The following is a 22,690-nucleotide window of genomic DNA, read 5'->3' as shown; positions in this document are numbered from 1 at the left end:
TAGTTTTATTGTATTTTAATCGAGGTCTTCACTGGGGATATGTCTCTGGGGCTCATCTGGGTGTCCTGGTCTCCGCTGACGATCAGGGCTGTAGACATCATCTCTTGGTGCTGATCCACCATCTGATCGGATACGGACTGAGAAACAGAAAAAGAAAGAAACAGACAAATATTAGCGTAGATGCCATTCTACTTATGATGTAACGAATACATTGTGTGTTATGGGGAGTGTTCCCGGTTCCGGTTGATCTAATTAATGCAGCCTAACAATCCTTTAACGGATTTGAATAATAGAAGCATATTACTGTTTTATGTGTAAGCCAGGCTAAAGAGATGGGTCTTTAATCTAGATTTAAACTGACAGAGTGTGTCTGCCTCCCGAACAGTGTTAGGTAGATTGTTCCACAGTTTGGGTGCTAAATAGGAAAAGGATCTGCCGCCCGCAGTCGATTTTGATATTCTAGAGTTTTGAGAACGCAGTGGACGTGGAGGACTATAGTGTGATAAGAGCTCACTCAAGTACTGAGGAGCTAAACCATTCAGGGCTTTATAAGTAATTAACAAGATTTTAAAATCTATCCGATGTTTGATAGGGAGCCAGTGCAGTGTTGACAGAACCGGGCTAATATGGTCATATTTCCTGGTTCTAGTAAGGACTCTAGCTGCTGCATTTTGGACCATCTGTAGTCCAAATAAAGCCATTCCGAGCGAGGTAACAGATTTCAGTAACCTTTAGTACTGCTTTGCTGGATTTGGTGACCCTGCTGTATGTGTGCAGTTGATCACATCAGATGTTTTCTGGGATGTAATATAAAGATGTTTAGACATCAGTTTAGACATCACCAGAGAGAATTTAGGTGTGAAATAGAAGGGGGTAACAGATTTCAGTAACCTCTACTTCCGCCTTGACGAGTTTGGTAACCCTGCTGTATGTGTGCTGCTGTTCACATCCAGACCAAAATGCTTTCCATGAGTATGAAACACAGGGGTTTATACATTACCATATGAAGTTGGGTAACATTACAACAATTGTGTGTGAAATAGATATGGGTAACAGATTTTAGTAAGCTTTAATATTCCCTTGCTGGATTTGGTGACCTTGCTGTATGTGTGTAGCTATTAACATCAGACAGACCTAAATGCTTTCTAGGATAAATAAAGTTCTATTCTATTCTGTCTAATTTATTTTTTTTTAAAAACATGTTGCATGTGCACTGTGCTAGACTAACTGAGACTGGTCACAGCACTTAAATTATTGCTCTCTTGTTGGTCTGATTGCTTCTACTTTGGAAGTCGCTTTGGATAAAAGCATCTGCTAAATGACTAAATGTAATGTAAAAAAATAAAGACATCAAAAGATTGAATATGGGTGACATTATTGTTTGTGAAATAGATATGGGTAACAGATTTTGATTACCTTTACTACTGCCCTGCTGGATTTGGTGACCCTGCTGTATGTGTGAAGCTATTCACATCAGACCAAGATGTTTTTTGGACATCATCAGATTTTGTGTGACATTACCGCTATAGTGTGTGAAATAAGGGGTAACCTCCAATATTGCAGTGTATGAAGTTTTAGCATGTCCTGCCTGAAAAAAATAATAATAATAATTTATCACAAAGCTGACAAATGTTAAAAAAATACAATAAAAAAGATACAAAGGGTTGGAACTCTGACAATATTCCCAAAACTTCTAAGTGCTGTCAACTGTAATTCTTTCTTTGTGTAATTGGATGAACCATCAGAAGAACAGAGATCTAACAACCCTGAGGCTTCTTTCTTTCTATTCCATCAAGGATGACAATCATCTCAAACTGAGGCATTTTCAAAGACCCTTATTTCCCAAAAAAGATTGTTTTCATTCACTGTAATTATTATATAAGTTTTCATTATGCTCACATATGACAGTGTATACTGAAGATCAGAACCCTCTTCTGTGGCCTGGAGATCTAGCAAACATGCAAACATTAGCACATCAGTAATTGAACCAATGCATAATATTTATCTTAAAATACACACTGTTAGCATGTGTAATACTGCATTTTAAGTAAATGAGCATTGTGACAATGACTCTAGTCAATTACCTTGTGTGAGTACTGGACGTTGAGGTTTCACTCTCTGCCACCTTCACTGAGCACCTATTCTCTAAAGCTATTCAGTTACTGATGGAGGTGTACCATAACAGACAGTAGGTGCCTTCTTCCTGAGGACAGAAGATAGCTATTGTAAGACTATTAATTGTATGTATTACAGAGACAAATTAAACTCAAAACATATTTGTAAAACAGTTCTGACTCTGAATTCTTATTGGAGGAGTAAATTAGCTGTTGCACTGTGCCTCTTTGGCAACCATAAACAGCATATTATTATTAATAAATTTAATTGGTTTCTTTTATATTTTTTTGTCGTCTAATATAAAAAAAGCCTCTTCATTTTCTGTATGGGCAGTGTAATCCTGATAAGACTGTATAATGACATGTTTGTGAAACTTAACTAGAGGGCTCCAGTGCATCTTATCTTTCTTATATGCTTCACATGTAGTCTTAGAAGACCACAATCCACTGTGCAGTGCAGCATTTTGTTGTATCAACACATTCATGGCCGTGTTCGAATTCTAATTAAACTCAGGAGATTATGTCTGATTCTCTAAATTAATCCAGGGAGGAGAAGGCTTAGAAGTGTTGTGGTGATGAATTTTAGAATAATTGTTTTTGACGATTTAATGCAGATGTATGAAAGATATACAACTGTCTTCATTAATTCTTTATGTTTTCACTCCTGTGCTATTTATTAACATAGTATATTCAGTTTTAGATGGGAAAACACAGTCTGACTTTACAAAAAATTATTGAAAGAACAAATGCAGATTGGAGTGTATCTGTTGATGAATATAATAGTAATTTGACACTGTGGCATAGGAAATGTCTCACTAATTTTATCTGAATTACTCAACATTTTCATATCTTGTTAGACATAAATCAACACTACACCATGGGTGTAGTAATAAAAGAAGTGTAATTAACAAAAAACAATACCACACTGCTACCTTACTGTAGATAAACAATTCTAATAAATGCATGAAACTGTAGCTCCTCTTTGTATGTGGTTATTTTTAGTAACAGGCCATTCTGAAAGCTTCTAACCTATTGAATCCAGTTTAAGAGAGGAGGGTAAAACTATTATTGAAACGCAAAAACTATTGCTTGACAGAGAGTTATACTTCTCTTGAAACATTTGTAACGTGGCAGGGTTCTGTGGATACTGACAAAGGAATTGGCCTAATATATATATATAATATATATAATAATGACAAATATATGAGGAATATGTAACTTAAGGGATAATCAACGGCTAGCTGTGCATTAAACGATTTGAATGCACGACGTGGAGGCGAAGAACCACCCGACACGCAGCGTCATTTCCCAGCATTCACATATTAAAGATGTTAATAATATTCGCGCTACAATATTTGACCGGAACGATAAAAATGACGGTTAATTTCGTCTGTATTACTATTTAATTAACTGTAACTGTATGTAACTATGGTTACCAATGTTTATAGGAAGCGCATTAATATAGAACGTGATTAAACTGACCTGGAACAACCTGTGCGGTTCAACGCATTTAATCAACACCTGCCAGCCAATCAGAATCGAGTATTCAGACAGACCATGGCATAAGATGAAATATATGCAACTAAAACTTGTTAATGTAAAAATATTTTAAAATCTTTATTAACAATATTTTACAACATTTGTATATTTTGTAAGATATATTAAATATACACATCTGAAAATATATTCTTTGCACAGTTATGACTGCAGAAGCCACGACCTGATGAAACAAGTACAAATAGAGTTCACATAGATTTACTAATAAATGGTCGTGCCTGTGGTCTCCTACATAATAACTAGTTATTATCAATGGACCTGCAGTAGATGTACAGTATAAATGGAAATCCTTATAGAATTATGATGAGAAGAACTTGGAAGAAACAGAAAATGAGAGCAGACAGGGGGGAAAACACAAAAGAAAAAAGAGAACTCACAGGACAGGGCGACAAAGTGAGAAATCACATTTTTATTGAAAGGCAAAAGAGGGATAGAACAAAGGAGTGGAAAATCAGACAACCTTACTGTACAAAGAAAGAATACACAGAAGATCTTCAGCTAAGTGTAGACTGAAATAAAGTGGCTCCAGCAAATCTCTATAAAAGACTATATTTTCACGCTGTCTACAGCTCACGTGACAAGAAGAACAGGGTAAAAGCTTTCACTCTGCCTTCACTGCCCTCTCACAAACCTGGCTTTACAAAATGTCATCTATTTGATCTTTCCTGAGATCAAACACCTACAAAGATCGAAAGCAGCCAATCAATCTCCCTTGAAGGAATTCAGAACACAGTACCGTAGTGTGACAGAAGACGTCATTATGCAGCAAAAATAAAATCCTGCTCAGCCTGAGGCAGAGGATAGATCACCTTGTGACTGTGCCTTGTTTTTTTTTTTCAACTTTGCCTCACTTCACAGTGACGATTGAGGTGCTGTGAATGGACTCCATGACGGCACTCAGGCGGCTGCACAGATCGTGGGGAGAGTTCCTCACTTTGGGGGGCTCCTTCAGGACCACCATTTCTGCAGAACAGTCCAGGACTCTGGGCAGGAATTCACTTAGCTTTTCTTGAACGGAATCTGATTATCCAAAAAACAGACAAACATGAACAACAACATGAGCTAAGAATCTAATTGAAATGGTCTATATCTGAAATCTGGGGGAAAAGAGCCCACCATCCATGTCCTGCCCCAGGTAGGAGCACCAGCAACTCCTGATCAGCTCTATGATGTCCAAGTCCTCTTGGCTGACGCTGTCTCTGACCATGAGGTGCATGCAAGGGATGATGCACTCATTCATGATGGCCACCGCCTCTGCCACGTCATTTTCATCTTGACTTTTAAAGAGTGTGGCTACGTTCTCATTCAGCTCCTGCAAGGTGTAACATGTACACAGACGTTTCATATCAGATGGGATTAAAATATATTGTACCAGTCAAGGTTTCTCATGAGCCTAAAAATCTTTTGATCTAAAGGTTTGTGACAGATATATAGGACACATATATGCCTATACATGAATGTCTTTACAAAAAAACTACATATACCAGAGTTCAAATGAATTAGGATCAGATTTTTAAAAAAAGAAGAAATGAATACTTTAATACAGCAAATATGCAATAAATAAAAAACTTTGTTACAAAACATTCTCCTTATCAAAGAAACCTGAAAAAAATATCACCGTTTCCACAAAAATATTGAGCAGCACAACTGTTCATTTCTCAGTTCATTCCACAACTAAACACAAAAATCAGTATATTAGAATGATTTCTGAAGGATCATGTGACACTGAAGACTGTATGGTTGCTGAAAATTCAGCTTTGCCATCACAGGAATAAATTACAATTTAAAATATATTAAAACAGAAAACAGTTATTTTCAAGTTTATATTACAGTTTTGGTGAACAGAAAAAGACGTATTTCAAAACAATCTTACTGACAACTTTTGACCACCCTTTTTTAATGTATGTTTTGGATTATTAATGTGTACATACTTTCAAACACTTTCTTCTGTAAAGTGCTATAAGTGACTGGTCCACTCCTTTCTTCTCCCCTTTCCTAAGAAGGACTGAGTTGTCCTGGTGTGCATGTGCGAGATAATTCAGAGCTTCTCTTATCCTGCAATGGAAAAGATAATTGCTGTAGTACAAACTCTCCAATTCAGTGCAAGGGCAATCTCTTGTCTCTGAGTCGACATACTTTCCATTCTGATACTGCTCGAGACCTGTCAACAAGTAGGCAAACACAGTCTTGAACATGCTGTAGTCATCATGCCATTGCTGGGAAGAGAGGGAAGAAAATATAGTTTAAAATGAGTCTCTTATGCTCATCAAGGTTGCATTTATTTGATCAAAAATACAGTAAAAACAGTGATATCATAAAATATTATTATTAATTAAAATAACTGTTTTATATTTTAATATATTTGAAAATGTAATTTATTCATGTGATGCCAAAGCTGAATTTTAAGCAGCCATTGCTCCAGTTCAGTTCTGCTGCTTAGTATTTTTGAGGAAACCATAAAAGACATTAGAACAGCATTTATTTGAAATATAATTTTTTATATGTCTTTACTTGTCACATTTGATCAATTTAATGCATCCCTGCTGAATAAAAGTATTAATCTCCTTAAAAGCATATAAAAATCTTTCAGACTCCAAACTATTAAACAGCAGCATATATTATACATTTAAGAAGAAAGAAAGAGAAGAAAGCCTTTTTGATTTTACCAAGTACTCATCCATGTCCATGTCTTCTGGTTTAATGAGACGGATTTTAGTTCTGGCCTCTCTCATGATACTTACAGCCCTACAAGAAAAAAGTACCAGTTTAGATTAGTCCAGTTATTCAATCTTAAACTATTTCCCCCAAAATACTGCATTAAGTAATTGATTTAAAAGAAATGGGTACCGATCATCAAAACTCAGGTTACGATCTGCAAACTGCTCAAGTAATGTCCTCTCAATGACGCGGTTAGGTGCCTGGTTTTGGAAAAAGTAGACCAGAACATGCTGGAGTCGAGGGTCCTGCTGGGGTGTGGTCTCTTCCTGGGACAGCTCAAACAATCTGGAAAATTCCTCATGAAACGCCTGATGAAGAGATCCAAAAGATTTCCAAAGCAACAAACAGGATGAGCTTGCTAAATAAAGTAAACTAATTTAATATCTAAGTTTATAAGAATTATTATCTGAATATATGAGAACTGTGAAATAGCGCCATTTGGTGTGTTCAGTTGTATACCTTGATGAGTCCTGCTTCAGGTCCGTCTTTGTCAAAGACCTGTCTTGCCTTGGCAATTGCAAAAATGACGCCCTGCATGGCTGGTGTTAGCATCATCTATTCAATTACAGATTTAAAAAATGTCAAAATTTTATGTTCAGTTTATGTATGAGTAGCCTAGTTTTACAATTCATGGAACCTTTACCTCCTCATTGTAGCCATCAGCATCAGAGCGCACCAGAATCTTGCCTACATTGGGTATCTCGACCTCAGACACCTCATTCTCAGGCTGGCTGCGCACGGCTGTGGCCTGGTTCTCCTCTGAGGACGAGGCCTCCGGCTCTGCCTCTGGCCCTCCCTCATCATGGATGACCTGCTCCTCCACCTCCACCTCTGACTCAGATCTGTCTGTAGGGGCTGACGCCACCACAGGCTGCTGAGAAACACGGAGAAAGAGGGTGTTGAATGACGGTCAATGATCTTATCCACTCATTATAGTCTTTAGAGATGTTCACTCATAACGTCAATTTGTAGGCAAACCAGGAAGTCTAATTTACCATTGGGATCCCTCAGGAAATTCTAATAGGTTTTTAAAACAGCGGAAATCTGACTAGATTTATAGTAGTTTTCACCCATCAAAAGCTGTCTTTGAAGAAACCAGCAATGAATGCTAGTAAGTCGGACAAGGAAATGTATTTTATTTTAAATTTTCATCATTTATTCCTTTTAATGCTTCAAGGATGAATGTTGTATGCTTGAAAATATAGTTCTGCCCACTTTCTGTGTGTACAACAGTGATGTGGGTTTTTTGTGCGCCTGAGAGAGAAAATGTTTTCAATTGAATTAGATTTAACACAATACACGTAATTTCAATGTAATATACTGCACATTTTGGAAGTATGTTTTACGTCTAAAATATGTTTTATCAAAGTATGTGAATAGCAAGTAAAAGTATGAATTATAATTTATTTTATGGTGAATTTGTATATTATATTTAACAAGGCATGTACAATATAAATATTGTTTATTAAAATATTGTTAAAATTATTTGTAAAAATAAGTCACAAAACAATTGACTGAAAAACGGTAAAAGCTCCCAGATTATATTTTATTTAAATAGTTTTATTAATATTTATCACATTATTTCTGTTAAATGCGTTAGTGTTGTGTGTTTTTGTATGATGGGTACACTGTTAAAGAGTCATTATGATAACTAAAACTAAAACTGAAACCATTAAAAATGTTTTCATTACTTAAAAATAAAATAATCATGAACTGAAATAAAATAAAATCTTGAAATAAAATGAAAATCTCATTTTCATTTAGTTTAAATTCAAGTACTAAAATAACTTAATATAAAAAACTATACAGACATATTTAAAAAATTAACAAAAATGACAAAGATACAACAAAAAATTACTAAAAAATGAACAGAAAATAAAAAAATAAAATCGAATTCATTATATTCACAAAAAAATATAATAGTGTATAAGTGATACTAAAATAACACTGGCGCTTGACAGATAACATCTGATTTATTTGACCACTGTTGTTGTCCTTATGTCACAACATTTTGTTTTAAACAGATTCACAATTCATGTTTCTGGTACAACTACATGCATGTTGTATTAAATTCTTCAACTGCCTTATTTTGCTTATAAATATCCTTGAATGCAATATGAGATACTAACCACTAGAGGTCCTATCACTACCATTTATGACAAGGCCTAGCAACTAGATCATGTACTGACAGCACAGTCATAAATCAGGAGCACCAATAAAATCAATGAGTCAAAGAGAGGAACAGCAGAAGAATAAAGAATAAATCCTGTGTTGTAAGTATAGAATGGACTTGCTTGATTGAAACTCTATATACTGAGTCAATAATATCCAAGATTACGCTCTCTAAAGACTAGACAGCAAGAACACGGTGCTTAAACAATTGCCTGTTGACTGAAGCATCAGGAAAATGTTCTCCACAATCATTTAATGACTGAGGAAAGGTAGGAATCCAGTTGATCTTGGTGGTGCATGCAGGAAACACAGAGCTCAGGTTCTATTTAAAGCTCTTCTCTGACACGCTGTCCCCAGCAACCCCGCATTAAACTTGAACCAGAAAGACTGAGGAATGTTGGATGGCTCTCAGCTGTCCGATGAACCTTATCCACATATTCCTTTCCAAAACTTATCATCTTACAAAATACCAGAGCTTTTGCACAACACAACACATCACAACGCAACAGATAAAACATTAAACATTAAGCAAGTGCAAACAAACAAGTTTGTAGTGCTTTAACCACTAATGTAAATCTACAGTCTTTTCTGCCATATTCCCATACATAGTTGCCAAAATATACACAAACATCTTCTCTACATTTAAATCCTTAAAAACTCCACAAAGCATGTTCAGAATTGTAATGAAAAAAGAATAAAAATATTGATATTTTCTATATAGAAATTCCTGACAAATGTTTAAATGTATAAAAATACAAGTTAATACACTAAATTGCTTATAATAATGTAAAATTAATTTACAATGCATTTTATATATGTCCATATACAGTAATGATATACAGTTAAAATGAAAAATTAGTTTAGATTTAATATAACACATGGGTAACACTTTACAATAAGGTGTCATTTGTTAACTTTGGTTAATGTATTAACTAACATGAATAAACAATGCATTTATTATAATCTTTGTTAATGTTAGTTCATGGAAATACAGTTGTTCATTGTTTATTCATGTTAGTTCACAGTGCATTAACTAATGTTAACAAACACAACTTGTGATTTTAATAACGCATTAGTAAATGCTGAAATGAACATTAACTTAGATTAATAAATGCGATAGAAGTATTGTTAATTCTTGGTTCATGTTTACTAAATTGTAAAGTGTTACCAACACATGTAACTTTAGTGTACTGTACTGCACATTTTGGAAGTATGTTTTATATCTAAAATTTTATCAAAGTGTGTGAAAAGTATGAATTACAATTTATTTTATGGTGAAATGGTATATTATATTTAACAAGACGTACAATATAAATATAAATAGTTTATTAAAATTATTTGTAAAAATAAATGTCACACGAGTCATGTTACAATTTATTGAAAAATGATAAAAGCTCCCTGATTATATTTAATTTAAATAGTTTTATTCATATTTACATTTAGTTAAAATGTCATCACATTATTTTTGTTAAATGCATTAGTGTTGTGTGTTTTTGTGTACTCTGTTGCAGTTTATGTTGAGGAAGAAAACTGTGACCCATATGCACTGTACGTGAAGCCTCCAGTGCTGTATATGTGACCTATTTTCTGCACGTCTCAAATAACTCTTTAACACTCTCACCTGACTCTGATCTTGCTTCTCTTCATCTGGTGGGCCATGTGTCTGGCTGCTGGTGATACGCTCCTCACCTCCCTCTTCCACATTTTCACTGGGCTCTGATGATATCGAGTTAAGAGCTGCTGAATTGGCCATGGGCTCTGGGAAGGGAAAGCACGTTGAAAATATACCTGCAATGAATACATGGAAAACATCTGACCTGAAGAAAAAGGTTCTGACCTTCACTGTCCTGGGCAGGTGCTGGTGTTGAATCTGTGGGTGGTTCTTGGGACACTTCATTTGTTTGTTCTTGGACTGGTTCTGGGTTTGGCTCCTGCTCTGGGTTCTGTGGCTCTACTGGGATGGGTTTCTCTGTGTGTGTTTGAACTTGCGCTTCTTCACGTTGGGCTTGGGAGAACTGCTCTTCCCATTCTCTCAGTTCCTGCTGGAACCAGCGGTTATCCTCCCGAACATAACGCCTCAGGATAGACGGAAGGGAGTCCATTCCTTTCAGAACCTGCCCTGTCTCATCATCCGTGTCTTCTGTCATTCATAAGCAAGAAAAAAGTCATGTTCAATTTCATTATTGTAGCAGATAGGAAAAGCATTACAAAAAGGCCTAAATGTTACAAAAATGACTGACAGCCCAAATAACCAATAAAATCGCTGCACTACAATTTTATCAATCAAACTTTAAATCTTACTTAACATTCTGTGGTAAAAAGGTATTGTTATGGCACTGCAGTCCAGATACTTGATATCCAGAGTGGCTAATTAATGGAGTTTTGTTCATTCAGCTCCTAAAATCAGCCAGCCAATGTCAAAAAATGCAAGTGCAAACTTGTTGTTCTTTATGACATTGACCTTTGTTCATTTTAAATTACCATGTTTTCTCCATTAAATAAAAAGATTACACAAATGAAGTATTTGTACATATTCTACATGTCTCGGTGTGAATGAATGGCGCTGACATGCGGTTTTGTTTACTACACACATACTGAAGCGCGCATGAGGCTCGCGGTGTTTCCCATGAGCATTTTACCATTTCTTTTGAGTAAAACTATCATCATATCATATACAAACAGAAACTTAGAGGTCTTCACAGCAACTTGTCAAAATAAAAGTTTGGTTTAACTTGAAGAAACCGTGACAGAATAATAAAATAATTATTAAAACATTATTTTTAAAAGGAATATTAACCAGAAAAATTATTTACCAGAATGTATTTAGCAGAAAAATGTAAATACACAACAGTATTTCTGAAAAATAAAATAAAAATAAAACATATATAAAATATACATATAAAATCAGTTAATTAGAGATGCTTTTGATTATTCATATTTGGTAAAATATTTTAGTTAAAAAATATTTGGTAAAAATAAAACATTTCATATGGCCTTAAAATTTAAATGTTTGTTTAACCTTTACTAAATTGCTGTTTAATATTGTAAGTTTCATGATTTCAATTAATTAGACATGCTTTTTGATGAATAAAATTTAATTTAACCATTAAAACAGAGTCAAGAAAAATGTAAATGGAAAAATGTAATTTTAAAGAAATTTGGTTAAAAAAAAAAAATAACGGATTTAAGATGTAATTTATTCCAAAAAAAAAAAAAGAAGAAAAAAACAAACACAGCACGTCAACTTGCAATGTCATTTTGTTTGACAGGCATAGATAGAGTACCTGCCCTTGAACAGTGGTGGCTGTGTTTAAAAAACACTTTTTTATTCCATTTTAATATAAAAACATTTACAAAATGCATTAAAAGTCCACCCCTATTTCAAATAAATATTCATAGTAATTTATTTTTACAGAAAATACTAAGAAAACTCATTAGGTACGATAAAGCATTAAGAGTATTTGATGTTCACAGCTTGGCAGAGACTCTCATATACCCCCAAAAATAATAAAGTCTGCCAACAAATCTATCAGCATTAATTTCTGAAAGAAATCAGAGCTAAAGCCAAAGCCTTAAATCAAGTGTGTGATGTGCTTGGCTCCTTCAGCAAAATCTAAGTGCAGATGCGTAATCTGAGAAGCACGTGGGGAAAGTACCTGCTATGAGGTACGGCTGCTTGTCATTGATGTACATGAGGCAGTAGGCGCTGGCGTTGGTCATGCCACCATATGAGTCTCGAACCAGCTCCTCCCAGGTCGACTCTGTCACCATTACATCGTTGTACTTCAGCCAGCGTTTATTAGCATGATCATAGATGTACGCCCAGTAATGGCCAGCGGAGGCCTGTCCTTCATGGACAAGCACAGCGTGTAGCCTATAGGGCACCTGGAAGCATCAAATAAGAAGTCAGGGTACATTGAGGTGTCATGCAAATTTCTTGAAAGGGCTCAGTCAATATAAAAGTACCAACGAGTGTTCAGGATATAGACTTTACCTGACACAGACTGTTATCTGAGTACATGCCCTCCAGGGCCTGGCTGACCTTGTCAATGCTGGCTTTCAGCTCTGCACACAGAGAGGGAACACAGATCAATACGCTACGCCTGAGGCCAGGATCCTGATACAGTCACAAACGCATTAGGATAACTGCTTGTGAATAATGATGGCCTTCAGAACAGAAAAATTAAAATGCACATTATAGCTCGGATACAAAACCTAGTGAGGTGCCTCGCTGCCTACTGCCTACATAGACAGCTGTCTTCTGTGGCAACAAGAACTCTGCGTGCCAAACAAAGAGCACTCAGCATGCAAAGTGCACAGAAGATCTGACTCACAATTGATTTCAATACAGGCGACAAAATATAATGAAAGCATAAATAATCATAGCACATAGTTTAAAATTTTTTGGTATAATAGTATTTTTAAAGCATTTCTATCAATGCTTTTCAGTACTAAAGGAATTTTCAGTTAATTATTTAAAGGGGTCACATGATGCGATTTCAAGTTTTCCTTTCTCTTTGGAGTGTTACAAGCTGTTCATGCATAGATAAGATCCCTGAAGTTGCAAAGACTAAAGTCTCAAAACCAATGAGATATTCTTTATAAAAATTAAGACTAAAATGGCTCATTCAAACACGACCCCACATGTCTACGTCACTGTGTGGGAAGATTTGCAAAACACCGCCCAAATGTATACGCAATGAAAGAAGACAGAACTATTATTCTCGCTGTAGTGTTGTTGCTGCCGCCGGCGCCATGTCATGGAGACGCTGTGTTTCGCTGTGAAAGTGAAAGTACTTTGTTTGGGCTTCCAAAAGAGGACACAACTAGAAATCAGTGGTTCCAGAACAGTTCAACCCAAATATTAGAGTGTGTGCAGCGCATTTTACGGAGGACTATTTCCTGAACCTGCCAGCTGTGCTCAAAGACTGTTTCTATAAAGTGGGGCAATTCCAACTTTGCAAGGACAGCCTGGCGCTTCTGACTCACAGCCTGTAAGTACGTTTTCTTATTTAAAGAATTTGCCACAGACTATTCAAAAGCAAGTTTTGAGCAGTGTAGAGTAGTGCTTGTTGTTTGTCATTTCTCCGGTATTGTTTACGAGGCGCGATGCAACGAGGCGCGATGCAACGCGACGCGTAAAAAGACAGAATAAGTCATTATAATCAGTAATTATGTCCCCACTGGATGCAACAAATGCCTCGTTTAAATGGGTTTTATTGTTTTTGTGTTGTTGCACCGGAACACGCCATCACAATACGGTAAGGGACGTAACATTTCTGTTTCACACTTGAGGTATCACAACGCACTGGATAGCTGGCCAATCAGAGCACGCCTCGCTTCTCAGAACGCGTGCTATTTTTCTCAAAGTATCTTGAACATCTTGAATTTATATTTTCACAGATAAAATGTGTGTTTTGTTATTAACTACGGTATGTGTGTAGTAGTAGGATATCCAGGTTTTTTCAGCTACTGTTTTATGAAGAATGTAAATATTTGGCCATACTACTTCAGACATAAAAGTTTGGTGTAGGTATGAATTTTAATGTTTTTGAAAAAAAGTACTCACAAAGACTGTATTTATTTGTTTAAAAATATAGTAAAAACAGTAATATTATTTTTAGTAATATTATTACAATTCAAAATTGCTGTTTTCTATTTTAATGTATTTTATATGTAATTTATTGGATTTACTGAATTTTCATCAGCCGTTACTGCAGTCTCCAGTGTCACATAATCCTTCGGAAATCATTCTAATATGCTGATTTGTTGCTCAAAAAACATATTATTATTCTTATTATTATCAATGTTGAAACAACTATGCTGCTTTTTGTGGAAATTGGGATTTTTTAGGATTATTTGATGAATAAACAGAATTTATTTGAAATGGAAACCTTTTGTAAGATTGTTAATGTCTTTACTGTCAGTTTTGAGCAATTTAATGTGTCCTTGCTAATAAAAGAAAATGTAAAAAAAAAATAATAATTTTTGACGCTACACATTTAACATATTGCTTTCTACATAGGAGGCAAATTGGCACATTCATAATTACACTGCATTATCTTTTAGGACAGTCTTTGCATCTAGATTGCGCCTATGATGCCTTAAAATCACTAGGATTTGAGGCAGAATTTACTGTATGCGTTTACTTAAAAACACTGATTCAAGAGTCACTCAATGAAGGATCTACCGTTTATGGTGTTCTCAACTTCTGCTCTCCAGCGCTGTAAGCAGCTCCTGACGAAGTACAGCTCTTCCTCGGTCACGCTGTGGGGGGCTGGTTGAACTGGCACCTCCATGGGGGGTCTGCACTGAGTAAAAGGCTTGTGTATGGGAGTTCTCTGTGTAGCTGTCTGCGGGCAGCTCGAGCCATCTGATGAGCCTGCATCGTCTGGTTCTGTTTGACTACAGCAAGAAATTAAACATTTAGACGGGGACAAACACGGAAGAGAAAACAAACAATAGGCACAGTTTGCCACACAGCTGATGAATAAGAACACAGGAAAACGGGCCTTGCCTGCTGTCACCTGAGCTGGGTTCTGTGTGTGCGGCAGGGTTTGTAGGTACTGAGGCTGGAGACACATTTGTGGGTTTCGTGGTGGCAAACTCCAGCACATACTGCAACATATCTGCCAGGGGGTACTTGGTTGGCCCTGAGCCATAGTTTTTATATCTTTAAAAAAGAAAGTCATAGTTTAATATTTAAAATTGAAAAACAAACCACAAATAACGATTTTAAAACATTACTTGTTGTGTTGACCAGGATTTAGCCACTATTTGGCTTTTGAACGTACCCCTCAAGTTTCTGCTGTAGAACTGTTAACTGGTCCTTGAGTCTCTTGACTTCTCCTCTCCTACCATGAGTCTGATCAACATTTTTGTGGAGGTACCTGCTCACAGAAAAAGTGAATTGCCATTTATCATTGCTTTTTTATGCTTTGAAGAGACAAAATAAACAAATAAATAAATAGATAAATAAACTAATAAATTAATATACAAGTAAATATATAATAAAATAAAATAAATAGATAAATAAATTACATGTTTATACAAAAATATAAATATATTTATACAAAAATACACATAATTAAAAATAAATAAATAAACAATAAATCTACAAACAAACAAATAAAAAATAAATGTTTATAATTATAAATATATTTATAAATTAACATATATCTATGAATAGATATATAATATAAATATAAATCTACAAACAAAATAAATAAATACAAGCTGTAATGACATTTCTCACCTGTCCATATAGATCACTTGGGGAAACTCCAGTTTTTTGTGTATTTTTTCTGGTCGCCCTAAAGACTGATTGAACTCAAATCTGGACAGTTCAAAGGTTAACACTGGTGGAAGCTTAGAAAACCACCTCTGCAAACAATGAAAAACCACATACTTTTAATTCATTTAAAAGAATGTGCATGATTCACAATAATATCCTTATTCTGTTTTCGTTATAATATCTTTGAGCCTTCCTTAGCTCGGTGCCAGCAACACCAAGGTCATGGGTTTGATTCCCAAGGCAAGAAAAGACTAATAAATTGCATACCCTGAATACAAAGTCTGCCAAATGTATAAATGTTAATGCAATGTAAACATCAGAATAAATGACAGGAGTATAATTGTACGTAGTTAAAGTAGAAAAACTCACCTCTTGGCCAGAGGACATTGTCTGATCTGAATGAAGCGATTCAATCTCTCCTTCAACCATGGCACCCTCCAAACATTCATCTAAATTATTGAAGCCGTTCACTTGGAGAGGGTATTGTCCAAATTGCTCAATGTTGGACACAATCTTTCCTGCACACAATTACACAACTATCATCAAGGACTGTGATAAACAGAATAATTACTGAAGAAATATCATTCTCTTACCTTCATGAAGTCTCTCAGCCACAAATGTGCCATAAAACAGCTGGACCATGGGGTTGTTTTGTTTATCCTCTGGGTTACTGAAAATAACAGCTGCCATGTTTTATTTTTGGGACAAAAAAAATTCCTGGCAAGTACGTTAGCAACCAAATATACCATAGGGTAATTATTCATGATTCTTTAACAAATGCTACACTCATTACCATTTATTAATTAACCCTCCACAGCAAGATGTTGCCTTGGGGTAACAAACACATTTTCTTCATGTTCCAAGCACATGATGCATATAAGATGGCAATAAAATTATTTTAAATAAACCATTAAAAAGCTTTGTCTTAGTCACACTATTTTTTAAATACATTTTAAAATCATTTTCTGGCATGATGCACCCTGTGGTGGATTTGTGCACTGGAGAACTGCCCTCAAAAAGATTTTTTAAAGTTTTCCACCCATAAAAAATGATTCACATTTCTTAGTAAGTAAAGCTCATTTTAAAAGAGTTTATGAAGAATCGCTTCAATGTGTTTCTTGCCAAAAAGGAACATTTTGAAACTGTGGAATGTATTAAGGATGCAGTGAACATAGATGTAGCCACTACAAAATATTGCAGTTATCAAATATCAAACGTAATTATTTTGTATTATATTATACAGTATTATACAGCTTTAATTATATTAATATTTTTGAGGCCCATTTTTTGTAAGAAAACCGAGTCATTTAACATTTAATGCATCAAAAATTAAAGCATCAAAAAGAAGTCATACTCACTTCATCAAAGGCTATTATTATTTATAATTTATGAACTTACTTTCCATTAGCAGCCAGCTGGAAAGCATCCTCGAGCCAGTCAAGCAACTTGTGGGTGAATTCACTGACATCCTAGAATAAGCAAGCTTAAAATAAACACTGTTTCCCAAGAATACAACACAGTGTCTGTTTAGAAGGAGCTCTAATGTAGCTTTATAAACATTTCAAGATACCTTTTATTAGCCCATCATTTGCAACGGTTTCATTTTAAAATTAGCCCCCAACAGAACAGCTGTGAATCATATTATTCAAATCATGTACCTGTTGTGCCTCACTGGTTCTAAATGCATCCCTGAGAAGCTCGACTGCTGCAGAGGGGTCTACAAACCTACGGTTTGAGCCCACCATCAGAGCAAACAGGCAACGCAATTCCTGCATGAAGGCAATGTTTCTTTTCTCCTGCAACAGAAATCCAGTCAGTGCATAGTGGAATAATTCACATATTCATGTAGATCTACTAGTGAAGCTGAGCAATATTGGCATAAAGATAGACAGTAATTAAACTGAATTTTAATTTAGAGGAATTGTTCCTCAAAAAATGAACATTTTCTGAAAACTTAACATATAAATGACATTCAATACAACAGAAAGACTAAACGATACTCATGGTCATCTGGCAGATTACTCACTGAATGACTCTTGCATTTCTCCAGCACACGCTCAGACAGGCAGTAATTGAGCACCAGTCTACGGAACACCGGCAGATGGAACAGAGACTAAACACAAGAGAATTCCGGTTTTTAGTCCAATTCGCCCTCTTCTAGCAAGCATTAGGCCATGAACAATTATAGTCGCACTATTTGACCAGTTTTATAGACATAGTTGTTGCTGATTTTGTTGTCATGTTTAGTAATATCTTTTGATGTCTTGTGAGTATTACCCTTGTTGTGTTTCATGCACCAAGTTTTAAAGTATTTTATGTTCTATGTCTCTTGGGTAATAGATATAACAAGATGTCTCTTGTTAAGAAGCTAACAAGAGACATAGTGTGCAATCTTTGCCGGCATATAAAAATAAAGACATCCCACCTTATATACTGAAACACTGAACACGTGTACAACAAATTTGCAATAGCAGGAAACAAATAGCTGGACACAATATTTTCTCATGTTTGTCAAAATCAACATGCATCATTTTATTAAGCACAAAAAAGGATAAAACATATAATTCTACCTTACAGATGCAAAAAAGGTTTCTCAAATAATAAGATTTTATGTTTCTGAAAGAAAACTCTTATGCTCACCAATTCTTGATCAAAAATACAGGTAAAAACAGTAATACTGTGAAATATTTTAATACATTTTACAATATGATTTATTTCTATGATGGCAAAGCTGAATTTTCAGTATCATATGATCCTTCAGAAATCATTCTAATATGCTGATTTGGTGCTTAAGAAACATTGTTATCAATGTTGAGAACAGCCGTGCTGCTTAATATTTTTGTGGAAACTAACACGCTTTTTTATTCTTTGATGAATAGAACGTTTAAAAGAACCACATTTATTTAACATTAAACAATTTCTGTAACAAAGTCTTTACTGTCAATTTTGTATTTTAAAGTATTCATTTTTTTTTTTTTAAACTTGAAATGAAAACTTAACAGTAATTAATTATACTAGGGATATTCATATTCATGCTGGGACTGTTTTCAAATGACATCATAACGAATGAACAAAAGATTGTTTGTTACTTATCTGTAAGCCATAAACCCACTCCATAAGTTCATGCCTCTCTTTATCAGCAAAACAATGCTCTATTTAATTAGCTCAGACATCTATCAATATCAGTGAAGGCTTATATTTCAACACAGACATCTGAGAAGCCTCGCTAAATTCAGTCTGGAATGGATATAATAAAATTACAGCTCTGAGACGCTTCTGCAGTCAGGAACAGAAAAAAAAACAGACACTCCACCTGATCTTCTCTATTCTCCAGTCATTAGCAACACCGCTAATTTAATTTACACTATGGCCAGATGATGTAACAGGTTAGAAGAGAGCCATTACTGCAGTCCTTTTGTTTAACAATTGGATTTCCTAATGAATATGTTAAATTATTCTATAAAATTAAAAAGTTCAACACTTACAATTACCTTTCACAACACAGTTTTTTTCATAATGAAACTCATTCTAAAGATTCCGCTTACCAAAAGGCCTAAAATTTGTGATGAAAAATTGCACGCACCTGAATGACAGCGCTGAACCAGCAGGTATTTCCCACATTACGGATGCCCACAGGACAGTCCTCCAGTCGGATCCAGTCAGCAGGGCTGCAGCTCTCTCCAGACCCCTCACACCTCTTTCTTTTCATGCGGGCTGCATTCTCTTCTGCACTAACCTCAAGAGCCCTAGAGTAAAAACAGAAGTAGGTAAGACAGTCAACGCCAGAGTCTTATAGTTACTGCTGCCCATGATTCTTAAATTCACACAAAACCACTGAGCAGGAAAGAAGGGGCAATTTTAACAGTTTCATTCACACTCAGGTTAGAGTCATGGCACTTGCTTAGCATATGGTTACTAAAATTCCTTCTCTCTGTCAAAGAAAAGGGTGTTAAAAATTGATTTTTCTATTTTTTCCTTTAAATTATTTTGAGAAATAATGTTTGAAGGCGTCAAAAAAATGATCCTGTTTTGATGCCCTTGATAACCAGGTTGTTGTTTGAAAGTTAACATGAATGATTTTGGTGGCAACTGAAACATGACATGCTGGGGTATAGTATATTTTAGTAAAGACAATTTAACTTATTTCAGATACTTACTGTATTTTAGTATCATAGAACAGCAAAACCCATCCATTAACATTAAAGGGTATTAAAGCAATAGTATTATTTTAAGGTGTGCTCTTTGAGACTCACTGTGCTCATATTGGAAGACAAATTGCCCTTAAGCACTGTAACAATTATTATAGAAGTATTGTCTTATAATAAGTTTTATAATATGATATAGTCCTTTTCATTACAAGTTGATTATTTATAGTTACTTGTGCCCAAAGTCAGTGACATGTACCCTACCTTTTAAAACTCATTGATTTGACCAAAATATAGCAACAACACTATTATTCTGAAATATCATTACAATTATTTTCTATTATAATATATATATATATATTACAATGTAATTTATTCCTGTGATGGCAAAGCAGAATTACTCCAGTTTTCAGTGTCACATGATCCTTCAGAAATCATTCTAATAATATTTAATGTGTCCTTGCTGAATAAAGGTAATAATATCATTTGGAACAGCAATGCACTTTTGGCACATGCAAATATTTCTCTGATGACTTGTACATTTGTAGTAGTCAATGAGTTATGAAAGAAAGTGTAAAAATGTTACAGTTGCCCCTATTGGTAATGAACCTGTGCAGCTCTCTCTGCTCCGCTTCTGCCTGCTGTGACTCCTGAAGACTCAGCTCAATGGCGGTCTGCAGATCATCTTTAGCAGCACCTGAGAACAAGTCCATACTACATGAGCGTAAAATAAACATCATGACATTATCTGCCACACTGCTGTATAAATAAGTTAATCTTCGGAAAATGTGATGACATGAAAGTCATTTGATATTAATAGTGTCATTTAAGCCCACCGTTCTGTGTATTGGAGGTGTTCCTCTCATTATTAGCTTTAGTTGGTTCTTCGGGCATGTGCTCCTCTTCTGGGGGCTGGGTGGTCAGTAGCCCTATGGCATGGCTGATGTCACCTTGACTAGACTGGATAAAGAGTTTTCTCACAATTAGTCATTACTACTGAAATGCATGAACATGCTTTGCAGTGTTTTAACACATGCTGTGTTTTAGTACCACATCTAGGTTACCCAAACCTCACCACTGAACGTAAGGGAGACTCTCGCACATGGTATGATTTCCATATTTACAAACATTTGTCGAGCTTATTTTCTATTAATAGCCATGTCAGTATCATTACTTCTGCTGCTCATGTTATAAGCACATGGATAAATGCTGCTGTACTAAACATACGTTCAGGGCGCTCTGGAGAACCTGCAGATCCTGAATGCCAGTAATCTCTCTGAGCTGGTTAAGCAGCATTTGGCTCTGAAAAAGACAAGCAAACATGCTGTTTTTTAATTTCTGTGGATCAAAAATTCAAATGCATTGCCACAGGCATATTGAGGATACTTCTGTTTGTGATAACAAGACCCACTTGAGCAATTAACCACTCAATAACAGGATCCGTTCCAGAAAAAAAAGAGCAGGTGTGAACTGATCAAAACAAGAATATGATATGAGACGCAATTTGCACTTGGATTTATCACCCAGCATAACCGCATTTCTGACTCAGGTGTCAAATGAGCGTGGGTTGGAAGAGTCTATAGCTGGCCTGATCAACAGTTATGAAAGCCTTGGGCATGAAAATGCCTACATCTTCTATTAAATATTCAAGTACAGTATGCCTGAAAATAGGCTTTAACATGTGGCATGTAAACATAAAAAAAAATGACTGTGGCCCAGATAATAGATGCAGGAGCAACAGAACTATATAAAGACATTCTGACAGCAGGTGGGAATGTCAGCATGGCTGTGGAGGCAGCCAGACACCCTAGGCTGGGAGCAGAAGACATATATGGTGAGCTGGAGGCCTGTGAGCTGCACTCAGAGCTCTATTTTGGGCCTTCGACACAGATAGCACTTGTGTTTATCATAGATGAGCTCGAGTGACAAAAGCAAATACAAGAAAATTCACTGATTCCCAGATTTCATTCAGAAGGTAGCATTCAGTATTTAAAAACTTAACTTGGAAGGGAAATTTAAGAGAAAATAATTTAAGGGAAAAATACTAATTTAAACATTTAAAAGCCATGAGAACAGAACCTCAGTCTGTATAAGATTCTGAGGTAGTTTTTTTTCTCCATAATTTGAAAACAATCCTAATGGGATCAAATAATCATCTAAAAATCAAACAAGTGCATAAACTGGACATTGGATACTGGATACTATATTTGATTCTGAATTTTGTGTAATGCTTGTCAGAACTCAATGATTTTTCAATGAGAAAGGGTTCCAATGGGTTTCAATGGATGTGTTCCAAATCAGGATAGAAATTCCTATAGTATATGTTTAAGATTTTATAAACATATTTGTTAAATTAAATATTACAAGTTTGCTCAAATATAATCAGTCCACAACATCTACTAACTGTTTAAAGCAAACAAAACGGTGACAGCCACTGCTGTGTGTCCAGATCTCATTGACACAAACCGTGTTACCATTTTTAATTTTAATACATTTTCTGTAAAACACAACACACTCACCGAGTTTTCAGACGTTTCCCCATGCTCAAAATCCTGTTCAACTCTCATGGCAATGACTTTTTATTTGTTATTTTTTTGTAATATTTCTCCAGATTGCTTCGCCCTGACTCAAGAGTGTGACCTACTCCATATGCCCCCCGCACACACACCCACTCAAGCGCGCGCTGGGAA

General features: G+C 35.5%; 1 protein-coding gene across 2 annotated transcripts; it reads right to left on the bottom strand.

Annotated features, from left to right (window-relative positions):
- Window positions 1–4,058: 4,058 nt before the first annotated feature.
- Window positions 4,059–22,687, bottom strand: usp28 (ubiquitin specific peptidase 28). Of its 2 annotated transcripts, none has more exons than XM_058758108.1 (26): window positions 22,520–22,687; window positions 21,228–21,302; window positions 20,837–20,960; window positions 20,610–20,697; window positions 19,439–19,601; window positions 17,882–17,968; window positions 17,514–17,651; window positions 17,254–17,324; window positions 16,449–16,525; window positions 16,225–16,373; window positions 15,817–15,944; window positions 15,356–15,451; window positions 15,079–15,234; window positions 14,752–14,966; window positions 12,556–12,626; window positions 12,218–12,446; window positions 10,399–10,701; window positions 10,183–10,319; window positions 7,033–7,263; window positions 6,849–6,944; window positions 6,519–6,697; window positions 6,338–6,416; window positions 5,808–5,887; window positions 5,603–5,726; window positions 4,788–4,983; window positions 4,059–4,691 (listed from the first exon to the last, which is right to left on the bottom strand). In XM_058758108.1, exons 1-26 carry the CDS (start codon window positions 22,565–22,567, stop codon window positions 4,519–4,521), a joined length of 3,513 nt encoding a protein of 1,170 aa, XP_058614091.1. In that variant the 5' UTR covers window positions 22,568–22,687; the 3' UTR covers window positions 4,059–4,518. The 2 variants fall into 2 exon arrangements, with proteins under 2 accessions (XP_058614091.1, XP_058614092.1); XM_058758109.1 differs by having other exon boundaries at window positions 7,033–7,260.
- Window positions 22,688–22,690: the final 3 nt, after the last annotated feature.

The sequence above is a fragment of the Onychostoma macrolepis genome, chromosome 21 (genome assembly GCF_012432095.1).
Source record: "Onychostoma macrolepis isolate SWU-2019 chromosome 21, ASM1243209v1, whole genome shotgun sequence".
Classification (NCBI taxonomy): domain Eukaryota; kingdom Metazoa; phylum Chordata; class Actinopteri; order Cypriniformes; family Cyprinidae; genus Onychostoma; species Onychostoma macrolepis.
The sequence above is the reverse complement of the archived record's forward strand: the minus strand, read 5'-3'. Positions and strand labels throughout refer to the sequence as shown.

What these genes read in the sequence shown, in the direction of transcription:
- usp28 (XM_058758108.1), bottom strand. Translation starts at nt 22,567, where the DNA reads ATGAGAGTTGAACAGGATTTTGAGCATGGGGAAACGTCTGAAAACTCG. An exon ending in CCCAGCTCAGGTGACAGCAG is followed by an intron (nt 14,967 to 15,078) that starts GCAAGGCCCGTT and finishes TTCTTGCTGTAG; the next exon opens with TCAAACAGAACCAGACGATG. An exon ending in CCTGGGGCAGGACATGGATG is followed by an intron (nt 4,692 to 4,787) that starts GTGGGCTCTTTT and finishes TTGGATAATCAG; the next exon opens with ATTCCGTTCAAGAAAAGCTA.